The 24,502-nt window shown below is 44.7% G+C and overlaps 1 protein-coding gene across 1 annotated transcript in view; it reads left to right on the top strand.

Annotated features, from left to right (window-relative positions):
* Positions 1–24,502, top strand: part of LOC129200935 (ATPase family AAA domain-containing protein 2-like) — a gene marked incomplete at its 5' end in the record, with an annotated part of 61,882 nt that overhangs the window by 14,339 nt on the left and 23,041 nt on the right. Inside the window, 5 exons of the mRNA XM_054812189.1 lie at positions 18,448–18,467; positions 18,510–18,559; positions 19,998–20,085; positions 21,068–21,152; positions 24,067–24,174. Of these exons, the coding sequence (XP_054668164.1) occupies positions 18,448–18,467; positions 18,510–18,559; positions 19,998–20,085; positions 21,068–21,152; positions 24,067–24,174 (351 nt within the window). The remainder of the gene's footprint in view (positions 1–18,447; positions 18,468–18,509; positions 18,560–19,997; positions 20,086–21,067; positions 21,153–24,066; positions 24,175–24,502) is intronic.

The raw sequence follows: 24,502 nt of genomic DNA, 5'->3' as shown, positions 1-24,502 counted from the left end.
TGCACGCTGCATCCGGAGGGTTTTTTTCCTTTTCCCGGCTGGTGTATCTGGTATGGTCCATGCTCGCAGTCTGGACGTCAAAGATGTGATTTTCGATGAAGTTCCTGGGCACCAGTTGAAGTCAGTTCTAGTTCCAAAGTCCATCCTTCATTAGTTTTGGGTGATTCTTATGGTCGTACCATTGATACAGTATTAGCTATTAACATCATGCAATGTAATTTATTGGCTATTTTACCCCAAAATCAAATCCCCTTGGGGTACACACCGGACTTCCCCATCCTTTCTCATCACCCACCAAGTGCACCCTGGTCCCTGAGCAAAAGCAATCCTGCAGATGGGCTTGCCTTTGCCCGAAGCAAGGATAACCCAAAACTGTTTTACCCAACATATTTTTCATGCGCACTACAGGAACTTTATCCCCTTCTACTGGGCGTGGAAATTTTGATTGGGCAGGGCCAGCTCGACTGGCAGATCCCCGAGTGTTAACTAACCAGGTGGCCTTTGCTAAATGTGTGTTCCCAGTGTTTGAGGGTCCCACCACCCATTGCTCTCAGGTAGTTTTTAGCAGTCCATTGTACCTTTCAGTTTTCCCAGAGGCTGGTGCATGGTAGGGGATGTGATACACCCACTCAATACCATGCTCTTTGGCCCAGGTGTCTATGAGGTTGTTCCGAAAATGAGTCCCGTTGTCTGACTCAATTCTCTCTGGGGTGCCATGTCGCCACAGGACTTGCTTTTCAAGACCCAGAATAGTGTTCCGGCAGTGGCATGGGGCACAGGATATGTTTCAGCCATCCAGTGGTTGTTTCCACCATTGTAAGAACATAACGCTTGCCTTGGCGGCTTTGTGGGAGAGTGACGTAGTCGATCTGCCATGCTTTCCCCATATTTATATTTCAACCATCGTCCTCCATACCACAGAGGCTTTACCGGCTTGGCTTGCTTGATTACAGCGCATGTTTCACATTGATGGATGACCTGTGAGATGGCGTCCATGCTCAAGTCCACCCCCTCGATCACGGGCCCATCTATATGTCGCATCTCTTCCTTGAAGGCCTGAGGTGTCATGGACCCACCGAGCTATGAACAATTCGCCCTTACGCTGCCAGTCCAAATCCACCTGAGCCACTTCAATCTTGGCAGCCTGATCCATCTGCTGGTTGTTCTGATGTTCCTCAGTGGCCCGACTCTTGGCTACGTGGGCATCTACATGTCGTACCTTTACAACTAGCTTCTCTAGCCGGCAGCAATTTCTTGCCACAATGGGGCAGCCCAGATGGGTTTGCCTCTGCGTTGCCAGTTGCTCCGCTTCCACTGCTGTAACCACCCCCACGGGGCATTGGCCACCATCTATGAGTCGGTATAGAGGTACGGTGTTGGCCACTTTTCTCTTTCAGCAATATCTAAAGCCAGCTGGATGGCTTTCACCTCTGCAAACTGGCCCATTCACCTTCTCCTTCAGCAGCTCCTGCAACTCGCCGTGTAGGACTCCATGCAGCGGCCTTCCACCTTCGATGCTTTCCCACAATGCGACAGGACCCATCAGTGAAGAGGGCATATGGTTTCTCATCTTCTGTTAGTTTATTATACGGTGGGGCTTCTTCAGCACGTGTCACCTCCTCCTCTGGCGACATTCCAAAATCTTTCCCTTCTGGCCAGTCTGTGATCACTTCCAGAATTCTGGGATGATTGGGGCTTCCTATTCGAGCCCGCTGTGTAATCAGTGCAACCCACTTACTCCACGTAGCATCGGTTGCATGATGTGTAGAAGGAGCCCTGTCTTTGACCATCCAGCCCAGCACTGGCAGTCGGGGTGCCAAGACGAGCTGTGCTTCAGTGCCAATCACCTCTGAAGCAGCTTGAACCCCTTCACAGGCTGCCAATATCTCCTTTTCCGTTGGAGTGTAGCGGGCCTCGGATCCTCTGTATCCCCGACTCCAAAACCCCAGGGGTCGACCTCGAGTCTCCCCTGGTGCTTTCTGCCAGAGACTCCAGGTAGGGCCATTCTCCCCGGCTGCGGTGTACAACACATTTTTTACATCTGGTCCTGCCCGGACTGGCCCAAGAGCTACAGCATGAACTATTTCCTGTTTAATTTGTTCAAAAGCTTGTCGTTGCTCAGGGCCCCATTTGAAATCATTCTTCTTCCGGGTTACGTGGTAGAGAGGGCTTACTATCAGACTGTAATTCGGAATGTGCATTCTCCAGAAACCCCAACACCTAAGAAAGCCTGTGTCTCCTTTTTGTTGGTTGGTGGAGACATGGCTGCTATTTTGTTGATAATATCCATTGGGATCTGACGCCGCCCATCATGCCACCTTATTCCTATAACTGGATTTCCTGCGCAGGCCCCTTCACCTTACTTTGTTTTATGGCAAAGCCAGCCTGCAGCAGGATTTGGATTATTTTCTTCCCTTTCTCAGAAACTTCCTCTGCTGAGTTGCCCCATACAACGATGTCATCAATGTATTGCAGGTGCTCTGAGGCTTCACCCTTTTCCAGTGCACTCTGGATCAGTCCATGGCAAATGGTGGGGCTGTGTTTCCACCCCTGGGGCAGTCGATTCCAGGTGTACTGGACGCCCTTCCAAGTGAAGGCAAACTGTGGCCTGCACTCTGCTGCCAAAGGGATTGAGAAAAATGCAGTAGCTATATCAATTGTGGCATACCATTTGGCTGCCTTTGACTCCAGTTCATATTGAAGTTCCAGCATGTCTGGCACGGCAGCGCTCATCGGCGGTGTGACTTCATTCAGGCCACGATAGTCTACCGTCAGCCTCCACTCTCCATTGGACTTCCGCACTGGCCATATGGGGCTGTTAAAGGGTGAGTGGGTTCTGCTGATCACTCCCTGACCCTCCAGCTGACGAATTAGCTTGTAGATGGGAACCAGGGAGTCTCTGTTGGTGCAGTATTGCTGCTGGTGCACAGTTGTGGTAGCGATCGGCACCTGTTGCTCTTCAACCCTCAGCAACCCTACAACAGAAGGGTCCTCCGAGAGACCGGGCAAACTAGACAATGGTTCAATTTCCTCCGCTTCCAAGACGGCTATTCCAAAAGCCCACCGGTAGCCTTTTGGGTCTTTGAAATACCCTTTCCGGAGGTAGTCTATGCCCAGGATGCATGGAGCCTCTGGCCCAGTCACAATGGGGTGCTTTTGCCACTCATTCCCAGTTAGACTTACTTCAGCTTCCAACAGAGTCAACTGTTGGGATCCCCCCGTCACACCAGAAATAGATATCGGTTCCACCCCTTCTAGCTCGATGGCATTAGGGTGCACTGTGCACCGGTGTCCACTAGGGCCTTGTACTCCTGTGGGTCCGATGTGCCAGGCCATCGGATCCACACAGTCCAATACACTCTCTTGTCCCTTTCCTCCACCTGGCTGGAGGCAGGGCCCCTCTAATCCTGCTCATCATATTCACTACTCATCTCTTGCAGAAAGGACTTAGAAGTCCCTTCAAGAGGATCATAAGTGCGATCAGGCCTTCCACTTATCTGGGGGGCTGCCCGGTGGAAACTGGAGCAGTATTCTTGCTGGAAGAGTCCCTTTATACAGCTGTCTTGCCTTGTAGCTCGTGTACGTGTGCCCGCAGGGTTGAGGTAGGCTTCCCATCCCATTTCCTCATATCTTCTCCGTGGTCACACAGATGAAACCACAGGATACCGCGTGGTGTTTATGCTCCGTATCCCCTCTCCAGAGCAGATAAACGCTTACTCCTAACAGCTGAAATACGGGTCTGTGCAGGTGGGGGGTACGATATATCCCCTTTGAGTTGCTGGACGTCCTGGGGACAGTTTCTCCACAGCCGAGACAAGGGAGGAAGAAAAGCTCTCTTCATATACCGGAGTCGGCCAGCCACTTCGTCCACTGTGGGTGCCTCTTCACTTTTCCAGTCGATGACTGCCAGTGAGTTGGCGTACAATGATGGTGCACTTCACACAAATTTTTGCCACGTGGGTGGGGTACATTGGACTTCATCGGGTCTGTGGGCAACTGTGCGTTGTCCGGATCATAATAAACCATCTCCCGCACAGCTAATTCCCTCAGATATTGGATACCTCTCTCCATGGTGGTCCACTTGCCTGGCCGACATACGACATCTTCGCTGAAAGGATACCTTTCCCTCACACTTGACAGGAGTCGCCTCCAGAGGCTGAGGGCCTGTGCCTTCTTCCCAATTGCCTTGTCAATGCCCCCTTCCCTAGACAAGGATCCTGGCTGCTTGGCCTTGGCCAGGGATCGGGTGATCACTTCTGGTTCTGGCTCTTCTTGTTCTCGTGATGGTCCTGGTTCATCATCATCTCTCAATAAGCGAACCGATTTCTTTGTGTATTTCTTTTTGTGTATAGGGCGACTGATACTGGTATGGGTTGATCTTTTGGCTCGGCTACAGTGCCTGTTGTGGGGGCTTGGGCAGCTGCAGGGCCTGTTGCAGGGGCCTGGGTAGCTGCAGAGCCTGTGGGTCTGCTCTCTCTCTCTGGATGGTGCTGTCTCCTATCAAGCAGTGTTTGATAGATTGTGGCCAGGGCCCAGCACAGCCCAGTAAGTTGTGTCTCCTTAGAATACCCACAGCATTTTTCTTTCAAATATTCTACCATTTTATCAGGGTCTTGCAGTTGTTCGGGAGTGAAGCTCCAAACCATTGGGGGTGAGAGCGTCTCTAGATACCTGCCCATACTCTCCCACATGCCATGCCAGCCCTGACCATTCAGCCTCGGGGAAGATCCCTGGGTGGTATTCTTGAAACAATTTTTGCTAACCCTGAACAGGACTTGGAAAACATGCAGGAGACCTAGCAATAGGAATATACTGGCCTGAACATTCCAAGGGTATTCAACATTCTCAAAAATTGTTGTAGCCAACCAAAAGGGAAAAGGGGAGGTGAAAGAGTGGGAGAAGGTATCCCCCCCCGTCTTCCCCATAGATTGGGTGCAATTCTTAATCAATTCTGAAAGAAGTTGACCGAGGTATGGGCATGACAGAAATGCTACGTACAGGTACCAGCTCAGATGCATGACTGTCGATGATATCTTATCAAGTCATTATCACACAATACAACAATATGAGAACAGGAACCCCTCTCCCAGAGGCGATAAACAGCGCCACAGGGATTACATAAACACGGGTTTACAAACCAGAGCCATGTGACCAAACAGAACATCATTATGACCAGCGACTGTTTCAAGAACATTATAAATGCTTGTAACAATTTTGTTTTAACACACTTGGGTCAGACTTGTCATTATCACAACCCCTCATGCCCCACGTTGGGTGCCAAAAGGGCTGATGTGGTTGGCAGCTGAGCGCCACGTGCCGCTCGCTCACCCCTCCCCCAGCGGGAGGTAGGTTAAGCAGCTGGCACGTGTTCTCAGTGTGGCGATGAGGAATGAGGAAGCTAAACGTAAACTTTTCACTGAAACCAAAGCAGAATCATCATTATGAAACTGGCTGTAAGGTTCTTTTTTGTTTTGGTTTCTTTATTTCTTTTCTTTCTTTCTTTTTTTCCTGTTTTGCAGACCTTTCCCATGCTTTGAGGCATGGAGTCATTCTTACTTTACGTTTCAGAGGGTTGGACTTTGCTGGAGCTTTCTAACCGCAGAGACGATGCAGAAGCGCATGAGGTGATCCCGGTGCTAGCTGCATGTTCAAGTCCTAATGCCTCTTTCCTAACTTGTTGATGTGCAAGGACTTGGTGGTGGCAGCTTTTGCATTTTTTTCTGATATCAGCAAGCGGTTTATCTCCAGTTATTTAGCTTATTTCGTCCATAGAGAGTAAGGAGCATACAGCAGAAGGCCTAAGGTAAACTGGCATCTGATGGGTTTATCCTCTTCCACGTTTCCAGCCCCATGGCAGATCCAGAGAGGCTAATGCCCCTTTGGAAGCTGCGTTATCTGCAGGTCTGTAAACCTGGTGTAATTCCTCAGGCTGAACAAGATTGTCTTGTGACCTGTACTTGAGACCTGTGTGCTCCTGAGTTCCCCCTTCATCTGGGCAAAGTGGAAACTGGCACTTTTCCAGGCTGAAAAGTGCTTCATGCCTTGTCTGTGTAGGGACCTCAGCATCAGAGTTCACAGCCTTGTTGCCTAAGCGCATATATCTGTTCTGATAGTACCTCAACATAGAGTGACTTCCTCAGAGATACCAGATAGCTAAACACAGCTCTTATAAAAGACTTTTTAGAAACAATGGCTAATCGCTTCCTACAGCATGAGAAAAGTAACAAAATAGTAAATGCTTTCAAATTTTGAAATACTTCACAAAATTCTTCCATCCAGTTGCTTTATCTTTCCAGTTTAGCCATTTGCTTCTACTGAATTTCAGTCCTTGAGTGTGTTTTTTCAGCCTGATAAGGTTGACAAGAGCTAGTTACTCTTGCTCTGCCGGCAGCTTGCTGGAGTTAACCTGATGGTTCTTGGTGCCTGCCGTCTCCTGGAACTGGGATGCCTTCCTATGAATGGAGGGCAGTCAGAGTTAGCGCTCTACATTGGTACTGCTTTGCCCGTGTCCTTATTTGAGCCATGGTTAAGGTAAAAAGACAGTACTGAGGATCATGGCTATCACACGTATTGTATTGTGAACATTGTATTAAAAATATGTTTTTAAAAAGCAAACAAGTGCATAAGTATACATAGAAAAATCTCCCAGGTCGCTATACTGTTTTGTTCTTTTTTTTTTTTCTCCTAACATCTGTGCTGACATTCTCTAAGTATTTGTTCTTCTTTCAGTCTTGGATATGGCCCAGAGATTTGTGAAGCGTATTATTCCAGTCATCTTTTAGCTGATGTGGCAAACCTTTAAGATTTATCCCAAGGAATATTTACTTCTAGATCAATGAAGCAGAGATAGCCAAAGTGGCAGCTATAACTTGTGTATCTTGGAGTTTAAGCAAGCTGAATCTTCCAGAGTTGCTTCCAGCTTTGGAGTCTAATTTCACAGGTGAACGTGTATTTAGAAATAAAGCCTCTTACTTAAAATATCCTTATTTGAAAGTGCTGTATGTTTGGAGTGGCTGAATCTGGCAGCCTTATGGACAGTACAAATGGCCTGATCCTTCTTCCCTCTCTGGCTGATCAGGCTGAAAAACCCATTAGTGGGAAAACACACACAGATGCATCTATGTAACACGGATCCCTGTATGATTTGGGTTTGGGTGCCCAGTTTGTCTGTAGCTGCCTCCAGGGGCTGGCAGCCAGCTGTGTAAGCCCAGAGGTGCACAGCCCTGCTCCAGCTGCTGGTATTTAGATCCCGTGTGCGCGCGCACATATACACACGCATGTACTATGTATACCCCTCTGTAACTGTCCTTAGACGCTCAGTCAAACCAGTAACTGGCCCTGAATGACCTGCTCTCCCAGTTACCTCATGTGCAGAGACAGATGGGTCCCTGGCCCAGACCTATGGCCTCTCCAGTAGCTGTCCCCCCCAGCCCAGTGTCTCCCATAGCTGGCCCAGACTGGTGACCTTTCCGGTACCTGGTTCCCAAAAGTTAAGCCACTTGCTAGCTGATGCTGGCTTGGTGTCTGTTAGCAATGGTGCAGGCTGTGAGGAGCTGCAGCCCTTTCTCCCGTTGCCGCTGCTCGGACCTCTGTGCCCCGGGAGGCAGAAGTGCCATTAAATAAATAAGAAGCCAGGACAGGCTGTGATGATGGCATCCCCCAGCGAGTCATATTCTAGGCAGAGGCCCTCACTTGGTCTGTTCGGTGACCCAAGGGCTCTCCTGCCTGCACCGCTGGGTGGGTCCCTCACCCTGGAGCTGGGCCTTGGGCTGAGCGATGGCCTCACAAGGAGCGGGGCCGGGCTGTTCCCCTGGGGCTGTGTTACTGGGGTGCCTCTGCCCACCCGTGCTTCCCCCGCTGCCTTTTGTTTATGCAGATTAGCCTTTAATCGCATAACCCAACATTATAGGCAGTTCCCAGGCATGCCTATACATTTTGTAGGACGATGTCTAAGCCATAGGCATCCAGCTGTAGGAATACTATGAGTACGTTTGCAGGTGAGATTATTTCTTGGTCTAGGGGTTTTTTCTAGTTGTCTCAGTGGCGAATGCTGAAAGTATTGGTTTAAGTCTTTCTATACTCCTGTGTGTGAGTGTGCACAAAAACTGCTTTCAAATAAATGTAGGGCTCTGACAAATTAAAAATAAGTTGACAGGCTTTCTGTTACAATTTCTTTCTTAAACCTTTGAGAGGAAGAATGTGAAAAGTGACTCTGACAGACCAGACTGCCTGTCATTAAGCTTTAGGTCTTGTTACATCCTTCTACGCTGGATCTGAGAACTATAAAATAGCTTCAGGGGTTTCATCTCAGATGCCCCAACTTAAAGCCAGATATGGGAAGCATACCACGAGGCCTCGCTCCACCAGCTTGGAGAACTGCAGGAAGCGAGGCGCTCTTTAAAACGAGCGATGAAGGAAAGGTGATTGAAATCCTCCTCGTCGGAAGGTCTGTCTTCTCACGGCCAGTTGTGCGGTGAACGTTGGGGATGACTTGTTCAAGGCTGTCTGAAGAGAAGACCGTCAGGATCGCCCAGCTCTGTGGCTCAGGGCTGACCCTCCAGCAGCGGGCGGCCACAGCTCTCGCTGTGTGGCACTGCAAGGGCATTGCGTGTGCGTCATTGCTCTCCTGTAGCCGCGTTCTTCACGCTTCTGTTATCATCTCCATCAGCTACTAATGGAAGTACCTCTTGGTAAAGTTAGTGTCAAGAAGTGAAAGAATCTGGTCTGTTTTCTGCCCTTTTCGGTGTGAGACTTAGTTTGGCGTACTCCTAATGAAACTTTGGGTTGGCTGAACAAACTGAACAAGCCCCCTCTCACGGGTATAGCTTTCCCCCTCACATAGGAAGGTGATAGTACTCACCCTCCTTGCAGAAATGCCAATGTGAACAAGATCAACAGCCATAAAAAAGTGTATCTTGAGTTCCCTTTGGTTTCCCGGGGATAAATACCATCCTCTTGAAGGAAATCTTTTCATGTGCCTCTGAATGCAGTTATCAATGGAACAGAGAGAGGAAGAGAAACTCTCCTAACTAGATTTTAATCCCAGAACATGCAAAGTCAAGCTCGACTGCTCCTCTGAACCAACTTTTGAAATAAAAGATTTGGGGGTTTTTAAAGAAACACTAAGTTTATATGAAAGGCTTTGCCGCAATAACTTTTTCAAAGGATATTAAGCTCAAGTTGTCCACAAGAAGAGTGTGGCAGAGGGGAGCTTTAGCTTTGAAAGTTGGGCTTTTTTTCTGAGAGCTCCTTCTTGGTGTACAAGTTACCTGCTGTTAGTTGCACCGCTATTGAATCAGGAGTGTTACAGAATAAACTTGCCTAAATGAGGCAGAAGTTCCTTCTTAACTCCATACATGTGGTTCGGATAAATACATTCTTATTTCCTCTTTTATATTCCCTAGGATTTTTCCTCTGGCAAAATGGGATGTTTCAATGGACACTCTTTAAGATCAATGAGAAAAAACATGCCGCCCTGTTCAGACTCTAGCTTTGACAAAAGCATGGAAATATTAAGTGAAAACGTCAATCGAAGACACTTTACAAGGTATTGTATTTCCAGGTGTTCAATCTCTGTTCAATTTATAGAATGAAAAGTGAAAGCATGCACGAGTCACATCACGATACACCTACAGCTAAAAATCTGCAGAGGGATACGATTATGTTAATACCAGTGCCAGTATCTTAGAACTGGAATCCCTCTTCTTAGTAGAAGTCTTCTGCTTGTATAAAAAACATGTGTATCTTCCAACTCCTTTGAGATCTCTCCTCCGCTTTGATTACTGAGATGTTATTTGTGCTGTTGAGACTTCAAGGTTAGCAGGTTAGGAAATGTCTGTCCTTATGGAATTGTGCATACGGTATGCAGCAGACATCTGAATCCTTGTGGTCCACAGGCTTTTTTTTTGCATGATGCGGAGCACCGGATTGTAAACTTGGTGAAGTTCCCCAGTCTTGAGGGGGAACTATACAATGCAATACGATATGATATGCTATAATACAAAAATTGTAATACAACAATTCTTTTCTCCTTTTCTCTGTCTTCTTTCTTAACGTAGGCAGTTGGCAAAGCCGAAATCAGACCCAAAAAAAAGAAGAATATAAAGAAGGTAAGTAGTGATAATTCCTTAGGATTCCTTTCTAGCCTGGTTTCTGAGAAGGATTGTCTTTGGTCACTCTATTGAACTTGGCTCCCAAAACTTCTGAACTCATCAGCCAAAATCAGCTGAAGTTGTGAGAATAGGTACCTCAAAGGCAGTGAATTTCCTATGAGTTGTATGAAGAGAGGTAGGTGCAAACAGGAGGATATGCTATTAATTCCTTGCAGGCTTGGGGAGAACGCAGTGTGAATCCCAGCCTGCTCTTAGGCACTGGAGAATCTGTTCCTTGGCTTGGGTTTCTTCGTGACATGGATTTTCTGGAGTCTGCAGGACACAAATTGATTGAAAATCAATCGTTCTTGCAAATAGGAGGGAATATTGCAGTATTCTATGTGAGTTAAAAAGTAATTCAGTCATGAGAAGCACAAACCCACAGACATGAGGAAGGTGTCCCTGAAGTTCAGCGATTTACCTTGGAAGCGAATTGCGGCGCGGAGCACACGAACAGGCTTGGTGCCGTGAAGCTGCTTGCTGGCAGCTGGGAAAATCTGTTATTTGCAGGCAGAATCCTGCCAGGCGCAGGCTGAACACGGGAATGTTATAGTTGAATTGAGACAAATATAGTCCAAAGTAAATCCAATCTGTATTTATTAAGGTAGGAAAGCAAAAGCAGCGCTGGGCGGCCGGGGAGTCGCAGCTCCACCAAAGGCTCGCGAATTCAAACAAGCTAAACAGCCCCCTTTATAGGTTGATTTTCGCGCCTTTCGGCTTTTTCGGTTATCGTGGCTCCTCCAAGTCTGGGTAGTTTGTTACAGAGATACGAGTTGTCATAGTAACATAGCACTGCAATTTGCAACATTTTGGTTAAACCTCACCAAACAGGATGTTCTCTGGTGCAGAATGGTGCAGAAAGATTGCCTTTTCTCGTCCAACCCAATTTGATCACCAAATTACCTCCAATTACTTATTACAATCCCCCCTTTTTTTTTTTTATAAGTAATTTGTTGATCAAATCTAGACAACACTTCACAGGCCGCGTCCAATTCAGGCTCCAATTCTGACTATCAATAGGATAACAACTTTTCTTGTCCCCACGGTTCGGTACCTCTCTGCCTTCCTCGTCTACTCTTTAGCAGAGAGCAACGGGATATTAATATCTTCTCGGCAGCAGCAGGTAGTCTTCAGGGGAATTTAGCTGTTATCCTGTTAATAATTTAGAGTGAGTTATCTCTCAAATATATTTCCACCTGTTTGGTTGTTGGGCCCATTTCTAGGCAAATCTTATAGCACACTGTACAATAAAGTTGTCTCTTAAATGAAACACTGTCTCTTAAATGAAAGACAGGACCATTTACAATTTAAACATTGGCAAACAACCCAACATAAATGCCCGGGTTTCAAGCAGGGTATTCCCCGGAAATCTATTTTCACAACAAAAGGGAAAAACCTGAGGGATTCCTATTAGTTTGTATAGTCCACCCCCCCCGTTTGGTCAGGTATCCTTTCTTCACTTCAAGGTGACTCGTAGTGTATTTGGAACCACTGATCTGGAGTGATTCATTTACCGGTCTCGTTTTTTCTTATCTTCATTCGGAGGTCTCCTGGTTCCGACGTTACAGTCCACCTTTCTGGGAAGATAGGTCCCTTAATTCTGCTGGCATGAGTCCACCCTTTTTCCGCTGTTCGTACAGCTGTATCTGTGGTAAGTAGAACAACAAAGGGTCCTTCCCAACGAGGCGTCAGGGAGGCTTCTTTCCAGGTTTTGATTAGTACCTGGTCTCCAGGCTGGATTCGGTGTATGGAAATGTCCAAGGGAGGTCTTTGTACTACCAAACCTTTCTTTCTTAGTTCTTGTCTCCTTTTTGTCAGTTCTAAAATATATTCTGTTAAAATTTTATCTTCGACCTTCGGGTGCTCTACTAATAATCCAAAGTCATAAGGCATCCCATACAACATTTCAAAGGGGGATATACCAGTATCTGTCCTTGGTTGAGTTCTAATGTAAAGCAAGGTCAGCGATAGACATTTAACCCAATTCAATTTTGTTTCCACCATAAGCTTGGTTAGGTGTTTCTTTATTTCCCCATTCATTCTTTCTACTTTCCCGGAACTCTGTGGGTGCCAGGGAGTATGGTATTCCCATTTTGTACCAAACAATTCAGTTGTTTCTTTAATTATTTTGGACGTAAAATGTGGGCCTCGGTCTGAGTCAATTACCGCAATAGTTCCATACCTTGGAATAATTTCTTCCAAGAGAATTTTAATAACTGTCTTTGCAGTAGCCCTTACCACTGGAAAGGCTTCTACAAAGTGCGTAAGATGATCAACCAAGACTAATAAATACTGATATCTCCCAACCTTCGGCAATTCAGTAAAATCCACCTGTATTTTCTCAAAGGGTCTTTTAGCCAGTTCGCGACCTCCCTGAACCTTTTCCCTAAGTTGTCGTTTATTCACTTTGTGACAGGTTAAACATCCCTCTAAAATCTTTTTAGCTAGACCATATACTCCAACACAGGCATAGTTTGTTTCGAACTGGTCTACTAAAGCCTGAATTCCCCAATGGGTTTTATGGTGTAATTTATTCAGTATTCCCCTAGAAGAATTTCTCTGCCATCTGGTAGCAGCCATTTATCACCATCTCTTTTTGCTCCAATTTGTTTTAGTTTATCCAATTCCTGGAGAGTGAAAGCCTTATCTATTTTTCCTCTTACTGTGTGGGTTAGTCCCTTCTGATGTCCCTTTACATGGACTATAGCTATCTTTAGTGGACCCCTTAAAGCCTTTAATACCTCTTGGATTAGTTTTTCATGTACTAATCTCTTTCCCTGGGTGTTAATTAAGCCTCTCTCCTCCCAAATTTTTCCAAAAGTATGTACCACCCCAAAGGCATATTTTGAATCGGTATAAATGGTTCCAATTTTATTCTCCAAAAGTTTTAGTCCTCTCAGTATGGCTTATAACTCACACACTTGTGCGGACCAAGCTTTACTTAATGGTCTTGATTCTTTTATCTGAAAGGTGCACCCATCCACAATAGCATATCCCGATTTCCGTTGTCCTTCAACCACTCGTGAGGAGCCATCCACAAATAATTTTTCTCCATCGTCTAATTCATCCTCCTCCAAATCCTCCCTTATCTTAGTCTGCAAATTTATTAGTTGGAGACAATCATGTGTCAAATCTTCTCTAGGTTCTCCGTATAAAAATTGGGCAGGATTCTGAATAGAGGTTGTTTCCATTTCTAACCTAGGGGAGTTAATCAAAATTCCCTCATATTTTAGTAATCGACTGTCCGTAAGCCACTTATCAGCTCGTTGTTGCAATACTCCTCGAATGTTGTGGGGGGTGTATACCTTTAGTTCACCTCCCAAGGTGACCTTTCCAACCTCTTCTACCAGTAACGCAGTGGCCACTATTGCTTGTAAACAAGTGGGCCACCCGCGGCTTACAGGATCTAGTATTTTAGAATAATATCCTACAGGCTTTCTCTGTCCTGCCCACCCTTGGGTCAGGACCCCATAGGCTGTCCCGTTTTCCACATTGATAAAAAGTTGAAAGGGTTTACGGATATCTGGTAAACTGAGGACAGGTGCCTCTACCAGGTCTCTTTTCATGTTTTCCCAACGCTCCTCATCTTCAAGGGTCCATTTTACTAACCCGTTCTTAGTTAGTTTTTCATACAAAAATTTTACTTTACTGCTGTAATTTTCTATCCACTGTCGCCCAATACCCTAATAATCCCAATAACTGTCTTATCTGTCTTTTATTAGTGGGCGCTGTTAGAGACAAAATTCCTTTCACTCTTTCAGGATCTAATTTTTTTGTGTCACTTCGTGAGCCAATGCCCCAAATATTTTTACCTCTTTTTCAGTAAACTGCAATTTGGACTTAGAGACCTTCAATCCCTTAAGGCCTAAAAGCAAAATAGTCTCTACATTCTTTTTCTAAGGGACAGGCCCAAAAAGCATCCTTTAAATCTATAACACTATACCATTTATAGTCTGGACTTAACCGATTAAGTATAGTGTGCGGGTTAGCTACCACAGGAAACCGGGTAATGGTACGTTTGTTTATAGCTCTCAGATCTTGTACTAAGCGATAGGACCCATCTGGCTTCTTTATGGGCAATATGGGAGTATTGTGAGGAGACATACAGGGTTCTAAAAGCCCTTGGGCCAAAAGCCTCTCAATTATTGGCTGTAACCCTTCTCTCCCTTCTCTGGACATGGGATACTGTTTTATCCTAATTGGCTGGTCTGGGTCTTTTATAGAGATCGTGATCGGTTCGATATTTAATTTTCCCACCAATCCTGGGCTATACCAAGTTTCTGGATTAATCTTGGCTTTATCTTCTGCAGTTAATAAGCATAATCTTACTTTTAATTTCTCCTGATCTACTTCCAAATTAATTCCTAATTCCACCATCAGATCTCGTCCCAAAAGATTATACTCAGCTTCTGGGACCAGTAAAAATGTTCCCATTCCATATTTATTGGGGGCTTCTATTGCTACATTTCTTATTAGGGGCACCTTGAAAGGTTCCCCCTTCGCGCCAATTACTTGGAGTTTATCCTTTGATTCAACACATCCAAATGGTAATTTTTGGACGGTTGATCTTTCAGCGCCTGAGTCCACGAGGAACTCGAACACTTCATGCTGAGGACCTAATTTCAATTTTATCAAGGGCTCGGTAACCTTAGGGGTCCCCAGCAAATAGAGCCCCTGACCCCCCTAATCTTCCTTAAAAATCTCCTCATCCTGTATTCTTTTCCGACAATTCCTCTGCAGATGTCCCTTCCTGTGACAATAAAAACATTCCATGTCCTGTAGACCAAGTCTCTTCTGTTTCAGTTCTATTGGGCCCTTCCGGGGACTTTCTCCTCTTCTGCCCTGATTTTGCCCTTCCCTTACAGCAGCCATCAAGATTCTGGCATGTTTCTTCTGATTTTCTTCTTCCCTTCTCACATACACCTTCTGAGCTTCTCGTAATAATTCATCTAACCCTCTTTCCTGCCAATCTTCTATTTTCTCTAACTTCTTCCTTATATCCATCCAAGATTTAGCTACAAATTGAGTTTTCAGCAGGACTTGACCCACTTGGCTATCGGGGTCTAACCCAGAATATAGCTGCAAACTCTTTCTCAATCTCTCCAGCCATTCAGTGGGGGTTTCATCTTTCCTCTGTTGTTCATTAAAGGCCTTATTAATACTTTTCCCTCTAGGTACAGAATCTCTAATCCCCTGAATTATCATATCCCGGAGATCAACCATGTTATTTCTATGTGCAGGGTCTTGATTGTCCCAATGGGGCCGCTGTAGGGGCCATTTTACATCTCCGGCGGGACCATGCTGATGCCTCTGATCCCAATGTCTCATGCCTGCTGTTCTAATCATCCCACGCTCTTCATTTGTGAACAAGATCTTCAAAATAGACTCCATCTCGTCCCAAGTGTAAATGTTGGGTCCGAGGAATTGATCAAAATGTTCTGCTACGCCTAGTGGGTCCTCTAACAAGTGTCCCATTTCTTTCTTAAATTCCCTCACATCCCCGGAGCTGAGAGGTACAGATACAAATCCGACTCCGGGTTGTGCCCCCCCCATAGCGGTTTCCCTTAACGGATACAATAAATTTTCCTCTCTTCTCTCTCTAGTTTGACTTCTAGTTATTATTCGATTAGAAGGAGGAGCATCTTCCCCAGGGTCTGGGGGTGCTGTTGGAGGGAGATCCTGCTCAAATTCTTGTGGTAGCGGAGGAGGGGGAACATAGGGTGGGGGAGACGCTGGAGGTTCGTCTATATCCCACTTTTTTTTCTTATCATTTTTCTTTTCTTTCAATGGAAACAAATTAGTGTTCTGAGCCGTGCCCAGAATCCATAAAAAGGCATATTCAGTCTCCTCCTTATTAAATGGTTGTTTGTTGTTAACATATATATTTAATTGTTGACATATCCAATCCTCCAAAGATCCATAAATTGGCCAATATAAATCTTTTCTTATTTGTTTTCCTCCCCATATTTTCATACAATAATGGACCATTTTCTCCTTAGACTTCCCTTCTCGGTAAGGGGTATCATCCCAATATTGAATCATTTGACCTAAAGGGCTATCTTGGGGTATGTCAGGGAGCCCACCCCCACCCCGTATCTCCTGCATGGAAACAGAAGCCTTACTTTCCTCCTGTCCCATCTTCCGAAAGTGCCTTCTCTCACTCGAAATTCACTCGCTTCCCTCCGTTCGTGGCCCACGCCCTCGCGGACAATGGGAACCGCACTATTAGGAGGTCCACACTCGCTTCGCCCGGCGGACTACTAAGCCCAGTGGACGTCTCAGTCACTCGCACTCCGGGTACCCAAACCCGACCGAACGGAACCGCAATATACTTACTCACTCCCGAGTCTTCATCCGGCTCTTCGTGCACAAAAGTTACGGGAAATGCAGGATCTCTTTTCTTTTCTTTTCTCTTTTTTTTTTTTTTTTTTTTTTTTTTTTTTGCTTTCCTATCTCAGTTCGGAAAATCCAGGTGAGCTAAGTCGGAATCTCCTCCGGGACCATCCGAGGATGGGGCGCCCTCCCAGAGTTGAAGTCCGAGTCGGCTGTCTGGATCCGAGTCACGGCACCAAATTTGTTATAGTTGAATTGAGACAAATAGAGTCCAAAGTAAATCCAATCTGTATTTATTAAGGTAGGAAAGCAAAAGCAGCGCTGGGCGGCCGGGGAGTCGCAGCTCCACCAAAGGCTCGCGAATTCAAACAAGCTAAACAGCCCCCTTTACAGGTTGATTTTCGCGCCTTTCGGCTTTTTCGGTTATCGTGGCTCCTCCAAGTCTGGGTAGTTTGTTACAGAGATACGAGTTGTCATAGTAACATAGCACTGCAATTTGCAACATTTTGGTTAAACCTCACCAAACAGGATGTTCTCTGGTGCAGAATGGTGCAGAAAGATTGCCTTTTCTCGTCCAACCCAATTTGATCACCAAATTACCTCCAATTACTTATTACAGGAAGGGGCCTGAAATGCACTTTGTCTGTAGTTATTCAGGTTCTAATTGTGCTCTACTTTCTCATTGACCTCTCTTAATTATTTTAATGACAGTGTGTGGTGGCTTGACCCTGGCTGGAGGGCAGGTGCCCACCAAAGCCGCTCTATCATTGTCCGTCCTCAGCTGGATGAATGTAATGAAAGGCTTGTGGGTTGAGATAAGGACAGGGAGAGATCACTCACCAATTACAGTCATGGGCAAAACAGACTCAACTCGGGAAAATTAATTTCTTACCAATCAAATCGGTGTTGAGTAAGGAGAAATAAACCCAAATCTTAAAACACCTTCCCCCCCCCGACCCCCCGCCTTCTTCCCAGGCTCAATTTCACTCCTGATTTCTCTCCCTCCTTTCCCCCCACCAGCGGCACAGGGGGACGGGGAATGGGGGTTGTGATCAGTTCCTCACATGTCTCTGCCACTCCTTCCTCCTTAGAGGGAGTACTCCTCACACTCTTCCCCTGATCCAGCGTGGGGTCCCTCCTATGGGAGACAGTCCTCCACCACCATCTCCAACACGAGTCCTTCCCACGGGGCACAGTCCTTCACGAACTGCTCCAGCGTGGGTCCCTTCCACGGGGTGCAGTCCTTCAGGAATAGACAGCTCCAGCGCGGGTCCCCCCTGTAGCCCTGCCCCGCTACCAAAACTTTGCCATGCAAACCCAGGACATAGTGCAAGTAACGAACCTGTGGCAAAGGATGCTGCGTGGTAAGTACTGGGCAGATGTTGTTTTAAAGCAGCAAGCGTTTGAGCTCTTTGATATTGGGGCGTTTATCTGGAGACATTTCTTATCTTCTAGAGCTTTTGTGTCACGATGCAGAAAATGAAAGTGATGTATGCTTAAACAGTGTACTAAAACTATGCATCTTAAGAAGAGACTTCCCACATAAACATTTTTTAAAAAAACAAACTATCAGATACGATTTTACATGAATGGAGTGAAAACACCTTAGAGAGACCTATTAGTTGTTTTCACTTTTCCAGAAAGAAGTAACTGGAATAAACTTGCCTCCTGCATGAAACAAAAACTGCGTGTTTGTTTTCATCAGACTGGCTTTCTAGACTAATAAAAAGTTGCTATACAAGTCGTGCTTTTAACATAAGTCATTTAAGTTGAATGCTGTGGTCGTGACAATAACTTCTAATTCAGTATTTAAAGAAAAAATCCACGGCAGATTTTTTTTACATTTTACTAGAATAACGGTGAAATAAAGGGAATAACATATGTTCTGTCTCAAAATATTTCATACATTAACGTATTTTAGTCAACAGGACACTGAAGACTAGAGCTGATGCAAAAGCTGCAGAACAAGTCCATGAAGAAAATGGGGATTTGGAGGTCCGCCGAAGCTGCAGGCTTTGACAAAGCCATTACACCACTACAAATCAATCTGTTTTATTTGACAAACTTATAACAGAGTGAGTGAGATTTTTGTCATCATCTTGCAAAGCTACTAAAATGAGCCTTACTAGCAAGCCTTTGTGCTATGGCATAGTATCAGCTAGCACCTTTCTCCTTCTTTTGACAACAGAAAAAGGTATTACTGTTCCTGGTAGCAAGAGCTAAATGTATTCAGTGGTTAGGCTGAGACTACATATAGGATATGGCCTTGTGATACCTGCTGGGCTCAGGTGCCCTCCACTGCAGAGTCCCACCAGGGTGGCACGGCTCGGAACTTGCAGGATGTTGTTAAGCAACCTCTGCTAACATTCCATTGCTGTTGGTCAGGTAGGGTGTCCTCCTCTGCCTCTGCCTCTGCCTGTGCCAGTATGTCCTGTAATTATTGTTAATACAGTGATTTAGGTAACGTGTGGGCCTTTGTCCTTCGCAGCCAAGCTGTTTAACCCGAGTCTTTTGGAAATAGATGCTTGTGGCTGTTTAAGACTTCCAGGTTGGAGAGTGTGTGTGTGTGTGTGTGAGGATGTATTTGGGAAGTGCTTCACGTGTAAAGAGTTTGGGCACAGCCAATGTTTAAATTGGCCCCCGGTGTCTTCATTTTGTGATTGCCAGCTGCAGAGAGATCTTCATACTAGAGCACCTTCTATGTACGGGCTGGGTGGGTTTATGTGTTGTCTTGTGAACCAAAACACTCACTTTACGGTGTGACTTTCAGTAGATTTAACTTGCCCTCTAAATCGATTTTCTTAGCATCAGAAGCGCCTTCATTTTTAATTAACTTTTCTTCCATGCTTATGAATATTTGTCTAATGCTCGGTTGAGTTGAGATACTGAGGAAAGTTGGATACAGCCAAAGTGACGTAGTCCTAGTGTTTCTGCCTGTCTGTCCATGGCTTAATGACCTTTGTGAAGCCCAAATTGACCTTGTTTTCTGAAAAGTTTGTGAACTGGAACAGGAGCGGGATGGGGTTTTTTTCCAGCATATACAGTCATGGGAAATCAACATGAAACTTAAATTACAGTTAAGAGAAGAATAAGCAACCTGTTGTCTGAGGAAGGCTGTGAACTAAACATGACTTAATGCTATCATGCAGAGCAACTGAAGCGCTATTAAAAACTGCTATAATTTCTTTCTGTTACATTACTATGATCTTCAGAATTCTTTTTTCCTACTAAATTAGATTCCTTTTTTTTTTTTTTACTGTGTTCAGTGAGAGGGGAAAATAAACCCGAAACCAGTGTCTGCAAATCCTCAATCGCTTGTTCTTAACTCTCTCTCTCTAAAAAAGTAAACATTTGACCTGATTTTTAAGTAGTGTTAAAAAACTTGGTTAAGCGTCAACGACTCTTACTTTGTGCATACTCTATTAAAATGTCATGCTGATTATGTGTACTGTTTTAAATATTTTTGTTTGTACTTGCCTATCTTTGTTCTTACATGTCAACTTTTTGTCGTAGTACTGCAGAAGCAGTCTTGCAAAAAATGGATGACATGGAGAAGATGCGTAGACGGCGAATGATGGAAGACCTTGGGGTGTTCCACGATGTAGGAGATACTAATCTATTTTACTCTTTTTGTATAAGTAGTGTATTCCACATAGGGAAATTATTTAGTTGTGATTTTAATTTAGCTGAAATAACTTATTCCAAAGAATAGTGCAGTCTACAATAACATTTGTTTTTGCTCTCTAATTATAGTTTAACATCTTACTGTTATGGTCACGCTCCAGATACACTAGAAGGGTGGGTGGAGGAAAAATCTTCAGAAGACATGAAAAAGCAGTACTATGCTGAAATACATGTCTTATACTACACTTTCTGAATGGCCTTATGATTTTTGAATGGAGGCTGTTTACAAACAGCTGTTTCAGGGCTTGGGTTTTCACTTCAAATCGTACTAAAAACTGAATTCGTCGATGTCTGATTTATCTGTGTTTGGTTTTGTGCCAGCCTGGCCTGTGAGCTTAAGAAGTCCTCTGTCCCTAGATGAACTGAGGTTAAAATTATATACAGCAATCATATTTCCTCTTAGTTTTGCTCAATAAATTAAGTTCTACTGTCCTCTTGAATGACAGGCACTTCATTTTTTAAACATCTTCATAGCCTGCTTTCACAGGTTTTTGCTTAGATCTAAATTACTTTTTTTTTTTTTTTTTTTAATGAAACCAGAATTGTCCATAGTACTTTGTCCATCATGTCTCAAATGCCCATATGTGGGTTTTGGGGTTTTTTTTTTATCTGCTAGAAATTGCTTTTTCCTGGGTTCTTGGATTATTAACCTGTGATTAATTGATACACTCGGTTTTGTATTTAAGTATTTAACTATCACATGTACAAAACCCTATTTTAGAGCAGAAATTCTTGTTATCAATCCTGGGTGCCAGAATGATGTTCCTGTTCTCCCGTACCTTAATTTAATCTTTTGTGTACATGGAGTGCTTTGATAATGTTACTGTATAGGCACTAAATATGCCCATGTCAGGTTTTCTGCATGTTTGTGACTGATCCTTCTTGTTTCTTTTATTTAGGAGAACCTCGATATGTATGCACAAGGAAAGAAAGAAATCCAAAGAGCTGACAAAGAAATAGCTGATAATCAAGGTGGCATTGTAGGTTAGTTCTGGTTTAAATTTTTTTTACTATGCTCTAGCCAAGAGCCTTGTCTTAAACAATTGAGATGAGCTGAACTACTGAGTATTTTTCTTCTGTTAAAAGAATCTGTGTTGCTATTGACATTACAAGCCATAGTCACGGACTCTAGAGCTGCACTGTAGTGAGCTCAGAACAGGTATTCGGAGGAAAAAAAACCAGTGCTTTTCCAAAATGCTGACAGGATAAAAGGCAACAGATGGCTGTGGACGGGTGGGAATAGAGAGAAACGGACAGTATTCCTCAGAATGAGAAAGAGTGATCTTGCTGCAGCAGGAGCATGACAGTTTTCACGGTTTTGAGCAGCGCAGCAAGACTTTTCAGGCAGGCAGGCAGGCTGCCAGATGAGTATGGAAAGCTCCTCCAGAGTGTGACGATCAGCAGGGGAGAAGATAGTGGTGTTCATTTTTGTGTTTAGCAGGTAGTCGGTGGAAGCTGCTGCCTGGGCCTGTAATTAGGAGCTGTCATCCCGGCACTCAGTGGGAAATAACATGAGGAATAAGGTGAAATTGTAAAAGGCCATATTAACTTTATGTTTGGAGTGAGGGGGAAGAACCTCTAAGGTTTTAAGGAGAAGGATAGTTGTGATTAAGGCAGTCAGTCCAACAATCCTTGTAGGAGATTTCTGGATGGAACAGAATGGGGCGAGACTGTACTTAAGGATAGAAAAGGATGCGGCAGTAGTTGAGCTGATCAGTGTTAGGTTTTGTGACAGACCTCCTCTGCACACTCGCTCAGAGAGACAGTGGCAGGAGGGGGAGCCCACATAACACCCTGCCGGGCTACTCCCAAGGCCATCAGTCCATCAAAGCCCTATCTGCACAAGCCCGGAGGAGCGCGTGGGTGTGCGATGGCAGACACCCAGATCAAAGCGAGGAGGAACAGCCACCCTGTCTGGGCCTCTCCCAGGGCTGTCCGTCCCATCAGAGCTCTCAGCCCCAGCATCCGGGCGGGAAACCTATCTGGAGGATTCATCGGGGGCAGCTCTGCATATCACCTTTTGGACTAGGGGGTTACTGCCCAGCAGTGGGGCATTTTGTGGGATGCAGGGGAAAAGCAGTTCACACAGGACTTAAGGGATCTTAAGGGCAGGAACACGGGAGGCGTTCCAGTGACTTTGTGAGGAACAAGAGTAGGAAAATAGAGGGGCAAGGGGATAAAACGGGCCAGTCACATGTAAATAGTTTGCTGGTCAGTGCTGCCTGTGCCCTGCGTCTGGTCACCTGTCTGACCATCAGACTTATCAGAACTTGAACGAGAGGTGATTTATGCAATCTCCAGTGCGGGCGTTATCTTGTATGTGTTACACAGCCTGTGTACGACTTAATGACTGGCAACGGAGACCTACAAAAAGGTTCAAGCTAGATGTCCAGGTGTTAATGAGCACTGGGGTGATCTTGTTGCTAATCCCGATCAGGCCAGCGAACAGTCCGTGGCCTGTTTTTAGGCCTGTTGTTCAGCCTGTCACTAGTTCAGACCTAGCCTGTGGCTCCCGGGTGCGTACCTCGGTGACCAGACCTCCTCGTAGAGCAGTGAGAGAACACCTGGAGCCACAGCAGGAGTCCAGCGAGAGGCTGACTTCAAGAAGCCCAGGTAGAGCAAGGCATTACCAAAAAGAAACGACCAAGTGTGCCGAGGACATTTGACTGGTAAGGGAGGACAGCTGACTCGTTTGGAGATCTAGTTAGGAGAATATCAAGTCAAGGCTTTAATAAGAGCAGCTTTAATACAAGGTATGGGCAGTCTAGAGGGAGGAACTGTATGGCTTGGTTCAAGTGTGTGGATCTCGAGGTGTTGGGCAGGAGAGACTTGTAGAAAGTAATTAGAAATAGTATGTTGAAAGGGAAATTAGAGTATGGGGCAGTTCATTTGTGGTCAAAGTGATAACTCTGGAATTTTAAATTGGGAAAAAACTAAAATATACTTTTAGAATGAAACGTGTGCCAAGAAGGAGTGAGGAAGGTGTGTTAGTATAAAGAAAGTGAGTGGAACAAGGGGAAGGACTAGAGGAGCAGAAAAGCTCGTGCCTTTGTGACAGGAGTGTTGGAGAACCATGGACTGGGGATAGTAGTGATGCCAAAATAATTTTTCACTTTTCCATGTGCTGTCTACGTTATCTTGTGTAACTTATCTTGCATTCAGAAAGCAGTGTGACATTTTAGGGGGAAGAAATAAAGCTTAGTGCTTTCCAAGGAATCAAGCGTACTTAATTTTAGTGAGCAGGGAGGTGAACAGAGCATGTACATTCCTCACCCGGTGTGTAGCTATTAATGTGAGAGGGTGTTACTAGGAACCTGCTAGGTAATTATACTCTGGTTGTTGCATTCTTACCATCCTTCATGAAAAAAACATGAAGTTACTTTGCAGAAGCTAGTGGCATAAACTGTATGCATTTGACATTATTTTCTGATTGGGGAAGTTCAAACCTGAGACTTGCCCATTATTGCTCACGTAATCTGTGGCAGAGCTAGGGCTTGGAGCTAGCTTACCATGCTTAGTCTTACCACTATAGAATATTAAAAACATTTCCTTGAAACGCTTTCTCAAAATAACAAGAAATGACTTTCTGAAATAGCGGTTTTCATAGGAGCTGCATCTTAGCTAAGCAAGATGACAGAATTGGTGTTAGTAAGGCTGATGAGAAGTCACCCAGCAATTTCAGCGAGCACAGAACAGTATCTATATGTACGCTCCTCTGTGTTTTGTAATTTCTGGAATGTCTCTTGCATAAATTGGTCGTAAGGTTTTGCCAGTTTTCAGATCTATTGTCATTAACATGAAGGTAATAGTAAAACCTATAGGCATCTGTGGAGTGCATTTTGAATTTAGTATCATTTGCAACAGTACTTAAACAGTTTAACGTTATGTCAATGTACAGTAGTTTCATCAGAAGAAAATGAAGAGAAAGGGGATGGTGAAGACACTCGAAAGCGTTATGACTTTCGACAGAGGAAAACCGTTGAGCGCTATCAGGCTCCATTGGAAAGTAGGTTATATGCACAGTTTCTCTTAAGACCTAATTCCTTGCATAGACTTTTTTTTTTAATGAAATATATACCCACTCAACTTCTATTTAAATTTCTTACCTTCATTCTGCAAGTAAATTTTATTAAATGCATGTAGCCTGTGCACGTTATATTCCTTTGCCATTTGGCATACTTGTTGTTGTTTTTCAATAAAAAAAAGGCCTGTGTATCCTTGAAAGAATAGTAATTAAGCAGACTTGATAATCTTACTCTTGTGGCTTTCAGTTCTCCTTAAAACACAAGTGTGTGTTTTTTTCCCTTCTACTGTGCACTGATTTAAAAAAAAAA

This window comes from Grus americana, unplaced genomic scaffold (assembly GCF_028858705.1).
Source record: "Grus americana isolate bGruAme1 unplaced genomic scaffold, bGruAme1.mat scaffold_69, whole genome shotgun sequence".
Classification (NCBI taxonomy): Eukaryota; Metazoa; Chordata; class Aves; order Gruiformes; family Gruidae; genus Grus; species Grus americana.
The sequence above is the reverse complement of the archived record's forward strand: the minus strand, read 5'-3'. Positions and strand labels throughout refer to the sequence as shown.